Source organism: Zeus faber (genome assembly GCF_960531495.2).
Source record: "Zeus faber genome assembly, chromosome: 13".
Taxonomy (NCBI): Eukaryota; Metazoa; Chordata; class Actinopteri; order Zeiformes; family Zeidae; genus Zeus; species Zeus faber.
In genome coordinates this window covers 28,179,080-28,198,323 of record NC_137198.1, presented here as the reverse complement: position 1 = coordinate 28,198,323, position 19,244 = coordinate 28,179,080, and the positions used below count along the sequence as shown (strand labels likewise).

General features: G+C 41.7%; 2 protein-coding genes across 3 annotated transcripts in view; one reads left to right on the top strand and one right to left on the bottom strand.

The window, feature by feature from the left end:
- Positions 1–667: 667 nt before the first annotated feature.
- LOC307238932 (thyrotropin receptor-like) lies at positions 668–6,676 on the top strand (the record flags this gene model as incomplete). Its single annotated transcript, XM_080012086.1, has 10 exons — positions 668–834; positions 1,092–1,163; positions 1,774–1,848; positions 2,640–2,714; positions 2,823–2,897; positions 4,034–4,102; positions 4,284–4,361; positions 4,597–4,785; positions 4,987–6,085; positions 6,198–6,676. The coding sequence occupies 10 exons, from the start codon at positions 668–670 to the stop codon at positions 6,351–6,353; spliced, it is 2,055 nt and encodes a 684-aa protein (XP_079868212.1). The 3' UTR covers positions 6,354–6,676.
- A 2,094-nt stretch (positions 6,677–8,770) lies between these two features.
- The window catches only part of ston2 (stonin 2), a 28,063-nt gene continuing 17,589 nt past the window's right edge, over positions 8,771–19,244 (bottom strand). For both annotated transcript variants that reach the window (XM_080013051.1, XM_080013052.1), the window contains exons 6-9: positions 18,780–19,112; positions 16,838–17,060; positions 12,072–12,274; positions 8,771–9,985 (exon numbers count right to left, since the gene is read on the bottom strand). In XM_080013051.1, coding sequence (XP_079869177.1) covers positions 9,917–9,985; positions 12,072–12,274; positions 16,838–17,060; positions 18,780–19,112 — 828 coding nt within the window. In that variant the 3' untranslated portion in view covers positions 8,771–9,916. The remainder of the gene's footprint in view (positions 9,986–12,071; positions 12,275–16,837; positions 17,061–18,779; positions 19,113–19,244) is intronic.

The window sequence follows — 19,244 nt, the reverse complement described above, 5'->3', positions numbered from 1 at the left end:
TGTACAATATTAAATACTTTATTAACCTGAAGTATTGGTCTCCAATCTCCTCTGTAATGATTAGTCCGTCCACGAACAAAGTTTAGAACTGAATAGTTTCAACAGCGCCCTACTCCACAAACTAATCATGGTATGCCAACGTTCTGCAACTTCAGGTAAATTTGCAACATTTTTTCACCAATTCCTGCTCCAAATGTAGATCGATGTAGATCAAACTTCAACCACATGATATCTCAAACACCCTGGTTCCAACGAGACCTCAACCATGTCTGTGGGTGGACCAGAAACTTTTAGTCCGAAAAATGCCAAGCAGGAAAAATAACAATAAAAGTCTGAAGAAAAACAATAATAATAATATTAATACTTGTTACTTTAAATATGACTAATACGATTATTTTGAATAATAATTTAGTATATATTTTTTAAATAATGATTGTTGTTACTCTTTTCGGGTGTACAAGGTCACAAACAACAACAAACCACAACAAAAAACATAGAATACTGATAGGGTCCTGCTGCAGGATTTTGCAGATGGGGAGTGGCAGGGAAACAGTGCAGTGCACCCTCCACTCCCCACACTCCTCACCGGCCCACACTCACTTCAGGGACCGACACCCAGAGAGAGTCCGCTCCGCTGCGCATCTCCAGTGTTTTTTTATTTGGAACGATGCGTTATTTACCGTGCGCGGTTTTCGCCTTCTTGGCGGCGGCGACGGAGGTGACGTTCCAGCTGGATCTGTGCCCCCCGCGCTGCCACTGCGACCCCAATGCCTGGAGCGTTGCGTGCGTGGAGGTGGAAACCGTGCCCGAGTTTCACCCCAGCACCAGGGAGGTGTAAGTTCTAAGGATTATTGTTATTTTATTTTTTTATTATGACTTTTAAGATTATGTCGATATGTTGTATATATTATACAGTATATTTTTATTGTATTATTATTGTGTTATTTTTATTGTATTATTGTATATAATATATTATACAGTGTGTGTGTGTGTGTGTGTATATATATATATATATATATATATATATATATATATATATAAATTCACTTGAATTGAATTCAATAGATGCACTTTATTTGCTCTCATTTCAGATGGCTGGAAGGGACCAGACTTTCTTCCATCCCGAATGATGCCTTTGCCAAGTTGGTCAACATTTCCCACATGTAAACTTTTATTATTTTTTATCATTATTATTTTGATTTAAATGTTATTAGCAATACACCTTTTTTTACCGTATTTATTTATTTAATTTACATTTGTACTTATTTACTTATATTCGTTTGATTCTACATACTTATCATAATAATAATACCTGCCAAGAAGATCAAACTGTTTAAAATAATTGTCATAATTCATGAACATTTTGAGGCTACCACAGTGATACTTTGAATACTTTATTCATCACTTTATTGATAACGCATAGGTTTTACATACTGTATCAATATATTGACATACGATACATATCATAGGTTTTTACATATCTAATACTTCGAGCATTAAACATAAGCAAAATGATTCACCCTCAAGCCTCAAGAAGCAATGACGGTGACAACATTGAAAAGTAATTCGACCTTTTTAGAGCTGTCAAAAGTTGTCTTAATGTTTTGTGAATTGAATGTATGTAGGCCTACATGCTGTGAATTTGAACATTTATTTAATGTTTTAAGGTACCTCTTCAAGTCCAAGTGTTTCCTGAATTTGCTGTCCTCCACCCCCACCCCCACCCCTCCTGAGCCCCATTAACCCCTCAGGGGTTGGTTCCGTTTCTTTCAGCTACATCTCTGAAGATGAACGCTTGAGACATCTCGACAGACATTCTTTCTATAACCTTCCCCGTGCGACTCACATGTGAGTAACCTCAAAAACTTTGAAGCTTCGTGTCATGAGAAAGAAGGCACTCCTTTGTTGAACTTGTACTTAATTCTTGTTTAATTCTTCAAATTCTTGAGCTGACTTTACTCTCAATCTGAAAACGCATCAGACAGTCTGATCATGCCCTCCTAGTGGCCGCCGGATGACCTGGGTCTATGTTTGCCCCCCACCGTAAATCTTCTTGAAACTTTATTTTTTCTGTTTGTCCATAATAGATGCCATTTTCACTGAATGAAAGGGTGCTCAAAAATGCTTTTTACATAGTGTTTGAAAAGAACGCAAAAAACTTCCTTAACATGTTTTTTTTTTACTTTTTATTTTTACTGTGTATGCAAATTCATTCATAAAATAGAAGATTTGTTGATGTTTCATATGACAACATCCAACGTTAATTAATGTAGTAACGTGTATATATATGTAACTTGCAGATCAAAGTACATTCCAACGGCAAGTGCTGAGAAGTTGCTTTGCAACGTTGGCTTCTGGTTCTATTGTCGGATCAGAAATATGTCGCAAGGGTTGAACATTTTAAATGCATCCCGGACCCTCGATCAGATGCATACATCTTGCACTGCAGGGCGTCACAGCATTTTGTGTGCAGAATCCGACTCCCACATGAATGGAGTTGTGGTTTCTTGTTGTCGTTTGTCGGATTCAGTGTAAAGCCAGGTTTTTGCTAAATAGCTATGTTTTCCTAGTTAATTTCTCTGTATCATAGACAGACATTTTGAACAGCATATTTCTCCTGTTTGTGTCCTGCCTGGCAGAGAAGTCAGGAGCATCAAAACCCTATCACATATTCACCCGGAGGCATTTAAGGATCTACCCAATTTGAAGTATCTGTCAGTGAAAATACCAAAATCTTCCAGATTTTTCCTTGATATTATTCTAACATTTAATTCAAAATGCAGAGTCAAAATATAGCTAACCAAAATGTCCTTTTGGTGCAGCGGTATTTTTAACACAGGTCTCATCTCCTTTCCTGCTCTGCACTTCATCCATTCCGTAAGAGAGGAATTTATTTTGTGAGTAGCATCTGGCTAAACTGTAAGATATTAGACCTTACTCGCTTTTGTGCAAAAACATTAAGTTGTTACCTTTTTTGAATCGATGAGCAACCCCATATCTATTTATTTTCTCTCCACAGGGAGATAGTGGATAACACCTTCATAGAAGCAATACCTGCTAACTCCTTCAACGGAATATGTGAGAATGATCTAACCCTGTAAGGAACATGTTTTTGTGGCTTCTAGTGTTTATTGTCACTGTCTACTACTGAAGGAATTGTCTTCCTGATATTCGTAATATGTAAATCGCATTGTGTCCTGTGTAACGAGGGCTGCCCCCTGAAAGTGGACGATCTAATCATCAGTCGGCATCAATCACCGTCAGTCAGCTGAGATTCTTCAAGTCGAGCAGTCGTTTTTTATTTGTTTTGGTTTTTTTTCAGTCAGTGTGCATTACAACAACAGGATAAAACAGAAAGAAGCTGCACAGAAGAAATGCACAGGGATAACATTGTAGTTGGCCGTGATGTTTCCCTGTGCCCTGATGGCAGGAGAGCCAAGCCCTGTTCCTCCAAATAAAACAACTAAAATCAGTGTGGGGACGGGGCACGACTCGTAGAATCGATACAATTATTTTTCTGCACAACACATGAAGAGGGGGTGATCGGGGAGAGATTGACGGAGAGAGTGTCCCCATTATGCACGGTTTCACTCCATATCGTTCCACCGATCGTGGGAACCCCATTGCTGGCACGCACATTGCCGGTACCATTGGAGAGGGAGGCAGGTGCACCTCTAGGATGATATCTAGCTTATAGTAAGAGCCGAGCCGGCTTGGCCAGCCCCCCCGCAGAATAGTCTTAATATTGGCATTAAATAGCCTAATCCGATTCGACTTGGAAAATTCTGAGTCGGGTTCGGCCCTATGTGTAACCCCCACATTTTGAAATTAGGAAAATTGCACAGAGCCTGAAAAGACACAATATTATGCGAAAGTTAGCTTTAACTTATGTCCCGTGCTCCATCCCAGGAAACATAAGGATAATCTGCCAAATAGCTCAACACCCTGTCTGTAGAAGAATGAGTACTGTGTAGAATTGTGTGCATCTGCTTTTCAAATTTCAAACTAAATACTGTATTTTTTTTTTCAACAGTATGTTGAATAGTAACGGCCTGAAGGAGATTGAGCAGTACGCCTTCAATGGGAGCAGAGTGGAGGAAGTGTATGCTCTTCATAAGTATTGTGGTTTTTGAATGCACATTAAGAAGCAGACCTCTTCACCAGCTCAGCTGGTAGAGCAGAGGACTGTAGGTGACTTTTGATGGGTACAAGAAGCAGCTAGAAGAAAATCTAAATATCAGTGGTGGCAAGAGTTTGCCCTCCATCTTCTGTTCGTTTTTCAGGTATCTCAACAGAAATATGGATTTGGAAACGCTGAATGAATTCGCTTTTTACGGCATGGTTTGGGGTCCAACTGTCCTGTAAGTTGAAATTGACAATCTTTTTGCTATTCAAGATTTTAATAAGCTCGCTAACCAGGCACATAAGCTTAGCTTAAAATAATTCCAAGCTATTTTTGGTGATTTTTCTCCCATCCATCAAGTCAGAGAAAATCCTAACTCCACCGACAAACATCCCAATTAGTGTTGGGCAACCAAGGATTTTCCCAGCCTTGTTTCCATATGAATTGAACTTACCTCTGTGTTGATCCTCTAGAGACCTTTCAGACACCAGGGTGAAGTCTCTGCCCTCAATGGGACTGGGGCCTGTTGAGAAATTCCGAGCTAAAAACACTTGGGCCCTCAAGAAACTCCCCCCGCTAGCGGCCTTTCTGCATTTACAGAGTGCCAAATTGACCTACCCCAGTCATTGCTGTGGCCTGCAGAAGCTGAAACGTTGGCGAGGGTGAGTGAGAGATTCTTGGGCTTGGAGAAATGTTCCCACGTTTCTCCGGGTTTCTTTTGAGGTTTTATGTAGGTAGAAGCTTAGACCCATTCAAGCAATTTTTTTTGGTGTATTGATGATTCAAGGTAATAACTTTAATGTTTAAATGCATTTAACTGATTTCCATTACATGACAAATTATCCTTACTGTCTGTATTCAAGACACACAGAGGAAGTTATTTGCAACCTGACAAGGGCTGGTTTGGGACAACAGCTGCATAAATCTTCAAGGACTCTTTTTAAGCATAATAAAATCTACCACCAGGACATTAATTATGGAGACAGCTACTCTATTGAATCCTTTGGCAGCCCATACGGCTTTCACAACAGCTCAAACATCAAAGAGGTTTGCCCACCGGAAGGGTGCCAAAGTCAAGGATCGTTCTATGTGGACTTGCCCACAGAGCCGACGGAGCAGGGCTTTGACTACGCACTATGTGACAAATTTCTCGTGGACGACTTTGGCGTCCCCTGCAGCCCTGGGCCGGATCCCTTCAACCCCTGTGAGGATGTGATGAGTCAAGGGTTCCTGCGCGTGTCTGTATGGGTGGTTAGCCTACTGGCCATTCTGGCCAACCTCCTGGTCCTGTCCATCCTCCTGACCAGCCACCACAGGCTGTCCATCACCCGTTTTCTCATCTGCAACCTGGCCTTCGCGGACTTCTGCATGGGAATATACATGCTGCTCATCGCCTCCGTCGACCTGTACACACGTTCCCAGTATTACCGCCACGCCATTGCCTGGCAGACGGGGGCTGGCTGCAACCTGGCAGGGGCGCTCTCCATCTTCGCCTGCGAGCTGTCAGTGTACACGTTGACCGCCATCACCTTCCAGCGTTGGCACGCCATCTTCTTCGCCATGAGGCCCGAGCGGAAACTGCGACTGCGCCACGCCGCTGCGCTGATGCTCGTGGGCTGGCTGCTGTGCACGACGCTCGCGCTGCTGCCACTGTTGGGCGTCAGCAGCTATCAGAAGGTGAGCATCTGCTTACCGATGGACACGGAGACGACCGGGGCCAGACTCTACGTGGTGATTGTCTTGATGATCAACATCCTGGCGTTCGTGGTAGTGTGCGGGTGCTACCTGCACATCTATCATATGGTGCACAACCCGCAGCACCAGTCGAGCCGGCAGGACGCCAACATGGCCAAGCGCATGGCCGTGCTTATTTTCACAAACTTCCTCTGCATGGCTCCAATCTCCTTTTACGGCTTGTCAGCGGCTCTCCATCGGCCGCTCATTACGGTCACAGACTCCAAGGTGCATCTTAAACATTTTTTTTTTTTTTTTTCATTAACAATGCGACAGGTTAACAGTTTAAATGTGCCTCTTGATGAGCAGGGTAAATGTAATGTGTTCTTTGTTCCCACAGATATTGCTGGTGATGTTTTTCCCTCTCAACTCCTGCGCCCAGCCGTTCCTCTACGCCCTTCTCACAAGAGCGTTTCAATGGGATGTCCTGATGCTGTTGAGCCGGATTGGGCTGAGCCAAACAGGCCTCTGCCGGCCGAACCCTATGATGCATTAGTAGAACATCAGAAGGGACAAACCTCCCTCCCTCCCGCCTTGAAATTACAATGAAGCCTGCAGAGGTCGCTCTTGTCAGCTATTTGAAAGAATTAATGGAGAAGGTTGATTTAAAGGTACAGTAATGTTTTATTCAACCACCATTACTTTGATGGCTGCTGAGATTTCAAATTCACCAAAAAGGCAGTCCATCCATGGACTGTGTTTGGGGGGAATTGCCCCTTACCCCCAGACCTGTCAATCTCCACTCAATACCCACTCCCTGAAGGAATGCTGCTTATCATAGAAACATTGTGATTGAAGGTGTGTAAGTTTTGTTCTAAAGAGGCTATATTTCCCAGTAACTGGAATAAAACAATTGATTGACACACTTGATAATAAATTGTGGTGTTTCTTTGATTCAAATACATTTACCCTGCTCTGTTTTAATGAGACTCAGCATATCGGCATATTACAGTGCAGCCTGGTTCCGATTTGTTGCTAGATCCGATTTATTTGCCCACCTGTTTACACCTTGTTTCCACGTGAGCCATATACAATTCACTTAAAATCAATCCCGCATGCTCACGTCATACTTAAGCCTATGAGCACAGCCCATTCACCATCTGCCATGGATGCACGTGATATATAAATTACATTTCAAGGTAGAAATCCAATTTAATGACAAAGGAGCAAGCGGAGAGCCCTGACTGAAGCCTGACCATGTGCTGCTTGGGTTCAGAGGCGTGTGTGGATCACATTAGTGGGATCGTGTCGTTGGAACTCTTGACGAGGAGCAGCGGGTTACTAACTTTTGAATGTATAAGTAAAGTTTTGTTCGAACTGTCACCATCTGGACCTGTCACAATTGTTGCATTGTTGACGTATGAATCGCGATGACCATCAAATCCCAATCCACACATTTAGGCGGAAGTTGCATGAGCTGATATCTGATTGGTATCCCTTTATTTACACATATTTCACAAAACGGATATGAAAATATCTAAATCCTTGTTTTGTTTTCCCTGTTGAGATGTTCATGATACATATCCCATCTGTGTCACATGTGGGAAAAATGCGAGAATTGGGTCATTTAAGTTGGCGGTGTAAACGCAGTCTTACTGAGTTCGGCCCAGACGCACTGAAGGTGAGAACTATTGTTCTTTCAGATTCGGTTCACTTCACACGGTGAAAAGAGTAGCAGTAGAGTAGATTTCTGACTTGTGGTTCGTTTGATTCAGGGAGGGAGGACTTCTGGTGAACGATGTACGGCATTCAGAAGAGTCGACTTGGCTCTGAGTTGTGAACAGAGTTCTAACAAGAATCATTTAATTCTGTCAAAATATATTCATTTTGGTGGAATGCAATGAGGTGAAGTGAATGAATGAATTAAGTGTAAATCAGTCACATCCAACATGATTTATGGCAAATACCTAGAGCTTTTCTTTTATTTTTTTTTGCTTTGTGCAAGTCCTAAATAATTATTTTCAGTGCATGAATTGAAGATTCACTCACTCGCCCTGACTCCCGACTCATTTAAAAGATGTGCTCGATACGAACAAATCATGCATGAGTCTTGTATCAATATTAGTAGGCCATAAAAATAAGCAGTTCTATGTGTTGGCACATGGCACACCACTGTCCTGTTTACACCTAAAAAGTGACATCTTGTAATGACTTCAGTGGTTAAAAGGATAGCGGTGTGCCGTGCAATGCCAAATGTACAATATTTATCGCATTTCCACGATTGGATTTGAATGTACAATAGTTTGCCCTGAAATATATCACTCTGGAGTCTTTGTACGATGGTTTTCGGCATCTGACAACACTGGTGTTGTGGTCTTATTTTATTGTAAAAAGTCTGTCGTGGCAGAAAAAAAGACCGGGAAGAATTGCTATTGGGAACTGATTGACAAATACCACTTGACCCGAAATCCCAAATCCGGCTTGACAAAAACAAATTATATATACAGTATTTGGTTCGTCTGTATAAATGGAGATGCAATAGGACACGACAGTGCATTAAGTTATGACAACAAAGCCTCTTACTCATACGGTACAATAATTAGTTAAAAGATGTAGAAAAGATGTTAGCGTTTTTCCTTGCATAATGGCCTCAATGCAGATTTTATCAACATTTGCAAATACTAGCATTATATAATGTTGCCTTTGTCTTATAAGAAACACCATTGCCCCTGATAACTAACTTTGCAATTTGTGAAATTTTGTCTATGATTTGTTTGGTTGCTTGTTTGCCTGATGGGTGTCAATATGTGATCATAGTCTGCAGAGTAGAAAACCTCAAAAACGCTGTGAAGTCCACCATTTAAGAAGGCCTTATTTGTGGATGGCATTCTTATGCTCTCCCTTTAAGGACAGGTTCACACCTACAGAAGAGCTCAACAACCTGTTTTTATTTTTTTATTTCACCTTGTTAAACATTTACTCTTAAACATTCTCTTTATTAGTCATTAGAAGTTCAAGTTCTATGCAGCATCTCATTTACATTAGTAGTACAGACGCACATTGTCCATGTACATAATTACATGTAGGCCAACACCAGATACAGCAATTTCACGCAAAGGCATCATTCACACACATACAGCTTGCAATTTAAAAGACAAAATGTTGATGCATGGATTGAGATAGAGCTATATATAAAAATAATAAACCAACATGCCATCCATCGCTTGTGAGAAAAGGAAAATTGTCAGGTTGCCATTTAATGCAAAGCGACTACTGCCAAGGGAAAACTGAGACTGTGTATTAGCAATTTAACCTAAAATTCAAGGGAGTAATTATATATAAAAAGAAAAAGATGAAATTGAAAGTGCCAAAACAAAAAGGGAGTTCCATTTCATGACCTTTTAAGTGTCACTAATCTGACATTTAGTCTTGTTTGATGACCGAATAACTCATCAGCGTCCAGATTTAACAAGCAGGCATGTTATCGTGATATAAATTTCAAGTTGACTTTTTAAATGTCCCAGTTTCGATGCTACGGGTAAAGAACAAGCGTTTTTTTAATACAAGCGATTGATTAATCGATTACAAAATAACCGCAGGAGCTAGTAGCAGCCCTAGATCAACCGATTGATTGATCGATCACTGGATGGGTATAGTTGAAATACAGGTACAAGTAATACAAGTACGCTAAAAACCAAAGCATTGATTTAGTATCCTCTTTTGCACGCTGTTTGTCCCACAGATGCCACCATTAAGTGCACTTGGATTTCAAGCTAAATGCTACATCATTCAGATCTTCTGCTTCCACGTGTCTCCCCTCCAGACAAAAAAGGGGACAGTATTTCCAGTTATTTAAATACAAAAACAGTGTAAAGAATTGGGATGTACCAATTCTAATACTGGGCTTAAAATAACACATTGGCATCGGAGAATAGTGTTATACAGCGTCATTATTATTATTCCGGAAGCAAGTTAGAAAATAGGTTTGATGTCCATCATTATGTCCAGTGAGCCTGACGTTTTTCTTCAAAGTGCAAAAGTAACTTTTTCCCTGTTTTACCACCAAAACAAATGCATCTCATAGTTCATAGATCAGGCAGTTGGTCCACCGCTCATACTTCACTGCTGTGGGCATTGTCCGGGATGGTCGTCATCGGCAGCGCCTTCTCTCTTTTGCTCTATGGGTACCTGAGCAGCAAAAATAAGAAATATAAAGAAAGGGGGAATATAGGGAATGGTTCTCCAGATCACAGTAGACTATTATCAAGACTGGTCAACAGATTGAGTGCAGATGGACATTTGTTTTTTCAGTGTTTGTCAAAGTCTGGGTCATGACCTACGGGATGGGTCGCACTAGATTACCCTTGGGTTGTCAAATTTTAAAATTTGATTCACACATTTGTTCTGCTTAATGGGCTCATAGATGAGGCCCATTGTTAATTGGATCGTATTGGGTGCCCCGGGAAAAAATGATGAAAAAGTGATGTAGCTGCTAATTTTGCCACTCAAAGCGAAGTTCTATCTTGAACTGTTTTGTACACAGTGGACCAGTGTTTTTCAACCGCTGTGCCATGAGAGCTCGCCTGGGGTGCCATGAACGTTTTCGAATTCCACTTTCAACAATAAATAATGAAAACTAGCTTTTGTGTTGCAAGATCAAAATCGATGGCTGTACCAATTCATCTTATTCACCGCATCCAGCCAGAATCGCTGCTCTGTGTTCCTCACAGCAAGTTTCACTCCGAAAGTGACGACAACGGTAATGAAAGGCTTGACTCTTTTGTTGAGATTTGGTTCTTGACGAGTTGCGAGTTTGTCACCCAAAGATTGACTTGCATTGCTGGTTCACAGACCTCGGTCAAACATGGGTCATCTCTCACCGTCCCTTTTGAATGGGCGGAGGGTTTTTTCGGCCCTGATCTGGTCAGATCAGGTCAGGTCACTCTAAGGCTTTCCTCTCCGCAGGGAGGCTACAACCAAACAAACCAAACAACCTGTTCCAACATCTGTTCACACAATCTGTCAATCAAAACCGTTTTGGTTGTTGTTTTTCATTGGTTGCAGGAAAAAAAACCAAACAAAAAAAACTCCATACGGGAGCTGCACCTTGTCAAAATTAACCTTAAAACCTACATGGCTGGACCAGTGTATGAAACGCTAGAGGGCTTTTAATTTGAAACGAAGGACTCAGTGAGAGTCAGTCAGGGACATTTGCGTTTACCCGGCTGCGGTTAACTAATAATAAGATAGAAACTTTGAAAAAAAAATTTAACAAAAATTAATGTTCAGTGCCCTTGCTGGTTGTTCTGACACATTCAGAATCATTACAGCTTTTGATGAGAGGCTTTTGCCGGTGTAATTAACAGGCGTCTTGCTTCGTGCGCAGGGCTTAGAAATGAAATGTAGAGTTTAAAGGCTGGTTATTAGCTTTTCTATTTATCTGTTTTTGCAGTGTTAACAATGTTAGTTATAACATTCTTTCTCAGCCCTGGAACTCAAACCATTTCTGATGCCCCAAAAATGTATATTTAAATAATTAAATTACTATAATAAACGTGCGATGACTAGTTGACTAATGGCTTGAACCGACGGCTACTAGTTGACGAGGAAAATCTTTGGTTGGGGGCAGCAATAGTCTCCAGTGTCCACCTCCATCTCAAGACCACTTCAACCAGCTTAGCTTCATGGGGCTTGATGGTAGACTTTCCAAATGACCCAGTGAGTCAGGGTCAGCGGCACCAGTTCCCCTCAACAGCTGGGGGATGGTGGCTCAGGCGGTAGAGCTGGTGGTCTAGTGATCTAAAGGTTGCTGGTTCAATCCTCCTGCTAGCATGCTGTAGTGTCCTTGAGCAAGACACTTAACGCCTAATTGCTCCTGATGGCTGCGTCCGTCGGTGTTTGAACAATTGTAAGTCGCTTTGGATAAATGGTCTGCTAAATGTAATGTAATAACAGCTGTGTGCTTTTATATATTCTATATACAAATGACGGCAGTTGTCATCTTGCTGAGAAGATGTGTGTTTTCCTCCATATTTACCACACCTTACTGTAAATAGTATTACGTGCAGACAGACTGTGATACAATGATAGGTCTTGTTCAGATAATGATTGTACTTTTCCACTGAACTGCACTAATGACGGTCGTTGTGAAGCTGAATGGCCTTAAATGGCATGTTTGGACTGTAAATAGTGGACAGGGAAGATTAGTACAGCAAACCTCTGTGTATATGTGTGTGTGTGTGTGTGTGTGTGGGTGTGTGGTGCACAATCTGACCTGATAGGAGTAGTGCGACTTGTAGTTGACCCACTTCTTCACATCCGCCCTATCGCCCACAGACAGGGAGCGCACGGTGGCCTTGGAGGCCGAGGCGGCCGGCATGTCAAACTCCACCTCCAGGTGGCGCTGCAGGGACGGGGGCACTTCTCGGTCTGAGCCCAGCTCCAGGCGGCAGAAGAAGGTGTGCGGGTGGCTAAGCGCTGAAAAGGGAAAGAAAGAACATTTGAGAATAAAGTCGCATCGGAAAAGGCGTCCTAGCATACTGTTTAGTACAGCAAATCAGCATGTTCACATTTTTAGTGTGTCCAAAACTGTAGACAATAACTGTGCAACACTGTGAAGCAGTCTGCAGGAGAGAAGATACTCGTTCTTGATACTCGGCTTGGAATCCCGTAATCCGCAAAGTGTGTGTGTGTGTGTGTGTGTGTGTGTGTGTGTGTGTCAATGCCCTGGGATGGTCATCTTGCAGAGAAAAAAAAATATTCTTAAATGCCCCCAAAAAAAAGACACCCTCAGTCTATGAATGCTTCTCAGATTGTACGTCTGAGTGTGTGTATGCCCATTTCCACTCTCCTCCATAGGATCCAGCGCTCCTGTCCCCTCCCTCCCCTCTCCTCTGCAGCTCCGCTGCTACGGGTGGAGGCCCTGTCAGTGGATGATCACACTAAAACTGACATGGTTCTACCTCTCCCTCTTTCTTCGCCTCTGTGCCCTCCTTGAGGTGGTGTTGAATGGGAGTTGACAGGACAAAATCAATAACAAGGGTTGAGCTTCCATTCACCCTCCCCACCTACTCCCACTGCCCCCTGGTGATTGGATCGCATATCGGCGATCTTGAGTAGCCATGATTTGACGAGATGAAACAATTGCTGTCATCATGTGGCCAAATGTGGAAATTTGAACACGGTCATTATGGTCATTGTGGGGACCAATGTAGTACAACGACTTTTCAGACATTCTGCCATATGGCTATGAATGAATGTTAGTGTTAACAAGGTGCTATGCTGCATATACAAGGTCAATGAGTTTTTGGCTGTGTGCTGGTTGCAATGTATTCTTATCCCCACTCCTCCATATCTAACCCTAACCTTAACCCTAACCCTACGCATAGAGGTTAAGCAACTGACAGACGACAGAAAACACAGAAAGCCAGACGATAAGGAGGGCAAGAAAGGAGCCAAGCGGAAAGATGGCGGACAAAAGAAAGAAAAGAGAGTGGGCGGCACTGAAAATCGAATAATTAATGTGGGGTGGGGGTTTAAAAGTAGGGCTGAAGGCTGATGGGACTCACAATAGGCTGTAAAGTAACTAATAGCAACAGTTACTGTGCCATGTGGCCAATGGCAAAGCAGGAAATGAAAGGCCCCTCAGTAAGAGACATATCAGAGAAGGGCCCCCCAAAGGGAGTAGGAAACACACACACTAGACACCACTCTCATTCGGACACTGTGATCCACCGCAGCAAAACCCGCATTGTCGTGCATTTCAAACATCACCAGGAGCAGCCAAACAAAACCTTTTTAGAAGGAAAATGAGATTTCTCCAGATTCGTGTTCCTTCGTGTTTTTTTTAATCTCTCAACGTAATTTCAAAGCCAAGTTTTATTTATAGATAATAGATAAATGTTAAACCGTGGAGTTAAATATTCCAGTTACATGGGGAAATGCGGTTCACTTACTGAGACGCTGAATAGCGCTGAACAATGCCGATCGATCGTTTCCTTTAAAGTGACCGTCCAGGTGAAGATCATTTATCCATATGATGTGAAGTCACAATGTGAAACCGTTTTTATAGAGTTTAACCTCTAAATCATACAACTTTTACACACACACACACACACACACACACACACACACACACACACACACACACACACACACACACACACACACACACACACACACACACACACACACACACACACACACACACACACACACACACACAGTTGTGTAGGCGGCGCAACACGCAAATAAGAAAGGTGACATCACTTCTGTAAGCAAGAAGCGGACCTTTCAGAAAACTATGAGGGGGATTATCTCAGAAACACAGTTTGCCGCACCCTTGTCATTAACAAGCCATAGCTTTAAAAATAGCTTGATTCGCACAAGTGAAACCTTGTTTTGAAGCTCTGATTCCCCACTTTGAAATTATGTGAAAAGAAAGTGCAATGGCACCAAAGGTACCTAAAATCTGTGGTGGTCAAATATACTCTGGGAAACGTAAACCCTTTTGGAGATTCTGGCCGACAAAAACACTCAATAATTATGTAAACTTGTTCATTTGACACTGGCTATTGGTGCAAGAAAGGCAGTGATGTCCAGTCCAGACCAGCCAGTGTAACTGCTGGCGAGCTAGCTGTCCATAACAGCTTAACAGTCTTCTTACTGGTGAAAAATTTGGGTTCCTAACTACGCTGACACTAAACGTGCAAACTGTGCGTGGTTTCAAATACATTTGGGCGGTAGTTTTCTCATTCATCATTTGTCTGACAAACTGTAATCCTTCCAGACACAATGGCTGGCAATGCTCAGGCGCCTTATGGCTATAGCGTTAAAATAGATTGTTACATACACTCACGCAGCTGGTCGCATCAGAATGTGCCGGAGTTAAGCGCAAATGTGTGTTTTTGGATTGTGATCCTCAAGAATAGCTTGTTTGCCACCAATGTTGTGATGTTTTTCTGAGAACTCTCTGTGGACTACTGTTTCGGTGCTCGTTGCTACTGCAAAGGAATGAGGCCATTTAGAAGAGTGATATCCACAACCAGGGTTGTATGAAGGAATCCCGGTTCTCATGGTTGCCAAGTTTTGATGTTTGGCAATAAAACTAAGTAAGTAAGCAAAGTAGGTTGCACTGCTTGGCCGTAAAACTCCATAGATAGAAAAGTAGCAAAAAACACTTAACAGGGTAAATGAAAACACATTAAGGCATAGGAATTGCAATCTACTACCACATTTGCACAGTGCAGACATGCTTTCATTGCCCCCTGCTTCGCCAATTTCTCCACTTTTTCCTGCCAAATTACTGAAGATATAAAGATTCAAGATCAAGATTCAAAATGTATATTTGTTGAATCTGACCCTAAACCGGGACTTCTTCCAACATCTGAATCATAAGAATTACTACTTGTGAAATAAATTGTAGGTCTAAGTAGGTTTTTGAATTTTCAGTCAGTCCATAAGTGCCGCCAGCTTGCTGCTAAAACAGTGTCGTCTCCATCATCAAACCCCATATCAACCTCTGCTAATGATCTTACTGGTAAAATTATGAATATTATTGATGCTTTTCACCTGCAAAGTCATCTCCAATAAACCAAAAGCACCGTGGAGAATAGTTACACGGGGTTAGTCCGAAAGCTTAGCACAGATGCCATAAAGATACAACTCCAGATTCACTATGACATCTACAAAGAGAGACTTCAAAGTGACAATTTAGAAGTGAAAGGCACAAGACAAAGATTTTCCTCTAACACCATTAACAAAAGCAATAACTCACTATTTGCACTGTCGACAGGTCAAAAGACCCCTGACACAAATGAACGCCTCTCCTTCCACAAATAAATGCAATGAGTTTTCTTCCCTTTATGTGGACAACAGTTTTCATATTAGACAACCCATCTCCCAAAAGCTCCATGTCAAACTAAAAAGTCACATCAGCAATTCTCTCACATGAAAGGAATATGGCTGAGATGACATAATTGAATGCCATTGACTACAACGTTCTTGAGGGAACCTGCTTGCCTTAATTCTCTGCCTACAGGTTTCAGGAAAGTTTTCTTTTATGAATTTGAAAAGAGCTGCTATTCAGCCCTTGTTAAAAAGCGTAGCAGACACACTTCTGTAATTTACAATAACTGATTCATACCTATATATCCCAACTAATTGAAAAGTAGTCTTTAAACAAGTTAGCAGCTTTCTAACCTCTATCAACTGCTTGGATGACGTCAAATCAGGATTTTGGCTACATCACAGCACTTATATGACTCTTATCATAAGGTTCTTAAAGACATTTGCCTTAACAAACTGTCTCACTATCAAACACTTTAGGCCCTGATACACATCAACAAACAACGTCAATATGATGTTGGTTGATGTCAATCCTAGTGTTACTGGACATTAGTGCTGCATTCAACACAGTTGACCAAATATTTTGGATTTTCAGGCACGGTCTTAAATTGGTCCAAGTTAGGGCTGTGCGATATTACGAAATACTGTATATGGTAAACTGTCCTTTGTTTCCTACATTTTTCAATCAAGTGTGTTGCTGAAAAACATGTGTTTGATAAGGATACGTCAAATTGCATGAATGGCAGCATTCATGGGTTATTACAACATTGAGGATGACTACTGGACCAAACCAAAGTACCTTTTTGTTTGCTGATCGCATTTTAATTCAAGCTTCAATGTCCAATGTTTCAGTGGATGAGAAATTATCCTATATTTCAAAAACAAGTCAGATATGGCTTTCATTTGTTCCCCCACTTATTCTGCCTCTCCTGTGAATTTCATAGCCCCAACAAACACCTTTATCAAATTAAAATAGGCTTTAGCATGTGTTTTTTTAATGTAATCTATTTATTAATTGAATATAAAAAAATTTGCGATATTGTGATATATATCTCTATCAAGATTTGAAATGACCTATATGGGGATCGAAGATTTTGGCCATATCGTACAGCCCGAGTCCAAGACTTAAATTGGTTCAACATTAACACAGTTTTGGACTATGAATGCAACACATCGCACTACGCCAGATCTTACCTGAGTTTTTGTCCGGAAGCTGGTTCATCCTCCAGACAACAGCTTTGAAGGCCTGCTCATACTTAGCCGAGCCCAGCGTGACCCTCATGGCCGGCTCAGACCCCGAGGTGCTTGCTGTTCCAAAGCTGGTACCCTTGTTGAATCGGGCCTTCAGTGACTTCTCCCCAATGACCCCTTCCCGTCGAAAATTCTTCGCCCAACTCTCGGGTATGGGGTACCGTATCTGGGAATTCGGAACAGAAACATGAATGAGAGTGGTCATGTTCCTAAAAGGAATACGAAACAGTAGGGGTGTCACCTTTCCAATTCGAAATCGATCTAAGTGAGCGTTCGATTTCCAACTTCGAAATCACAAGCAGGTTCGAGATTCTCCCCAAATATTGTGGGTAATTTTGTCCGATATGGTCGCCATACCGGAGCAGTCAAGAGCCGCTGGTAAACAAATGCAGTGTGCGCTGGGGCGTGCAGGCCCCTCTGCAGAGTCAACTGTTGTGCCCCCATGCTACGAAGTGAAATTCATGGAATTTGGTTCGGAATGGGTCCTTGAATGGGTCCGCTGCGCCGCATCCTTCAACGCACGCTGCACTCTCCCACCAGCGGATCTTGACGCATACATGCGGGTGAGAGTTGACAACTAGGCCGACTGCATTTTAGCTTGTTTTGTTTTGCATTTTATTCTAAAGTTTAGTTTTAATAAAGCTCTTAAATGTTTAGGTGTGTTGTTTAAATATTCTCATATGTTTGTTATTATTAAAGCAAAAGTTACTTATTGAGAAAACAATCAACTGTTTTTCTTTACAAATAAAGACTATAGTCGAACAATGGTGTAGTTGTCAGTGTTGGAAAAAAATACATACTGCATGATTAAATCGAATCGAATCATGAACTTAATCAAAAGTCAAATCGAATTGTGGATTTGGAGAAACGTGACACCCCTACGGAACAGCGTTTTCTATAAGTAGTGATTCATCAAATATGACAGATCCAAACTCCACCCGACAGTGATGTAGCTAAAATGTTTTTCTCTGTCTGAATAAAGACCTAGAGTCATCAAAATACATAGTTCTAGATGATTTTGACCCTCATGGAGTTCAGCCAAAATAAAGAATTGTAAAGAGAAAATTGACATGCGCAATTGTGAATCATGCGTGTCATGCGCCAATACACTTTGTAGATGCCCTAACACCTATTGGCATTTATATTATTTGTGTCCTCATAAAGCATTGCATGGGGACTGGGTGGACTATAAGTAAAGTTGGGTAATTCCATATTTAGAAAGTAAAATTCCTGCCACATTTCACTCGAGCCCAACACACTGATGCTAGCTTACTTCATTAGTTGTACCTCTTATTTGGGAACCATGATTTCCAGTGCTAACTGCATCAGACTTGTATTACTGTAGCCCATCTTAACTTATTAGGTCTGATCTATGAAAACAGCGATGACACACAACTTTGCTCATACAACTTTGTTTCAAGGCAGAATGTAGACGTCAGACTTAGCGATTGAGAAGTAATTAATTGAAGAATTCATCTGGAAGCACAGCATTATTGCCTGGATATTTCAGAAAACAGTGAACTTTCATGGCTCTCCTCGTCTCTGAAAGCTCTCCACCCACTATCAAAAAATGTTTATTAGAAATACATTTTCTCTTACTACACAAGATAATTTTCCTGCTCAATTAGGGCATCTTTTTTCAAAGATTGTTTTATTACTATGTTTTATTACTATGTACTTACTATGGACTTATTCTAAGTCCATAGTAGAGCAATCCTCACCATGACAAATTCCTTGTATATAAAAATGTACTTTATACTTTATTTACTTTATAATGTGATTATTGCTCAAAATAGCACATTTTACAGTTATTTTTTTGCCACTACTATCCAATCCAGTTAAAGCAGTACATGGCAATTATCAGAAAAAACACCATGACCATTACCATGACGTTCTCACAGGGGACGAGGGTCAGCGGGTCCCTGTTGGATGAAAAGCCCTGCGACATGAGCAGCCAAGACTGTACAGTGACCTCCGCCCCGTTGACGGAGGCCACTGTGCGGAGCGCGAAGGGCAGCGACTTCTCGGCGAAAGCAGTCCGAAAGCGGAGCAGCTCAAAGCGGCAGCGGGCTGGCGGTGTGAAGAAAATGCCGCGTGACGACACAAACTCCAACTCATCCGTGTGCTCCTTGCTGAGCTCTGGGTCGCAAAGACGTATCCAGCATGCTGTGGTGTTGGGTATGATGTCGTGCCGGGACACCACTTCCTTCCCTTTAACCTGGAAAAAAATAGCACATCTTATTTGTTGTTTTTTGTTTGTTATTTAGGAGATTTTCTCTTTCTTCCTTCTTCTTGTCATCCTTTACTCTACCCCTTCAACAATAACTTGCCTTTGCAAGAGAATCTGCTG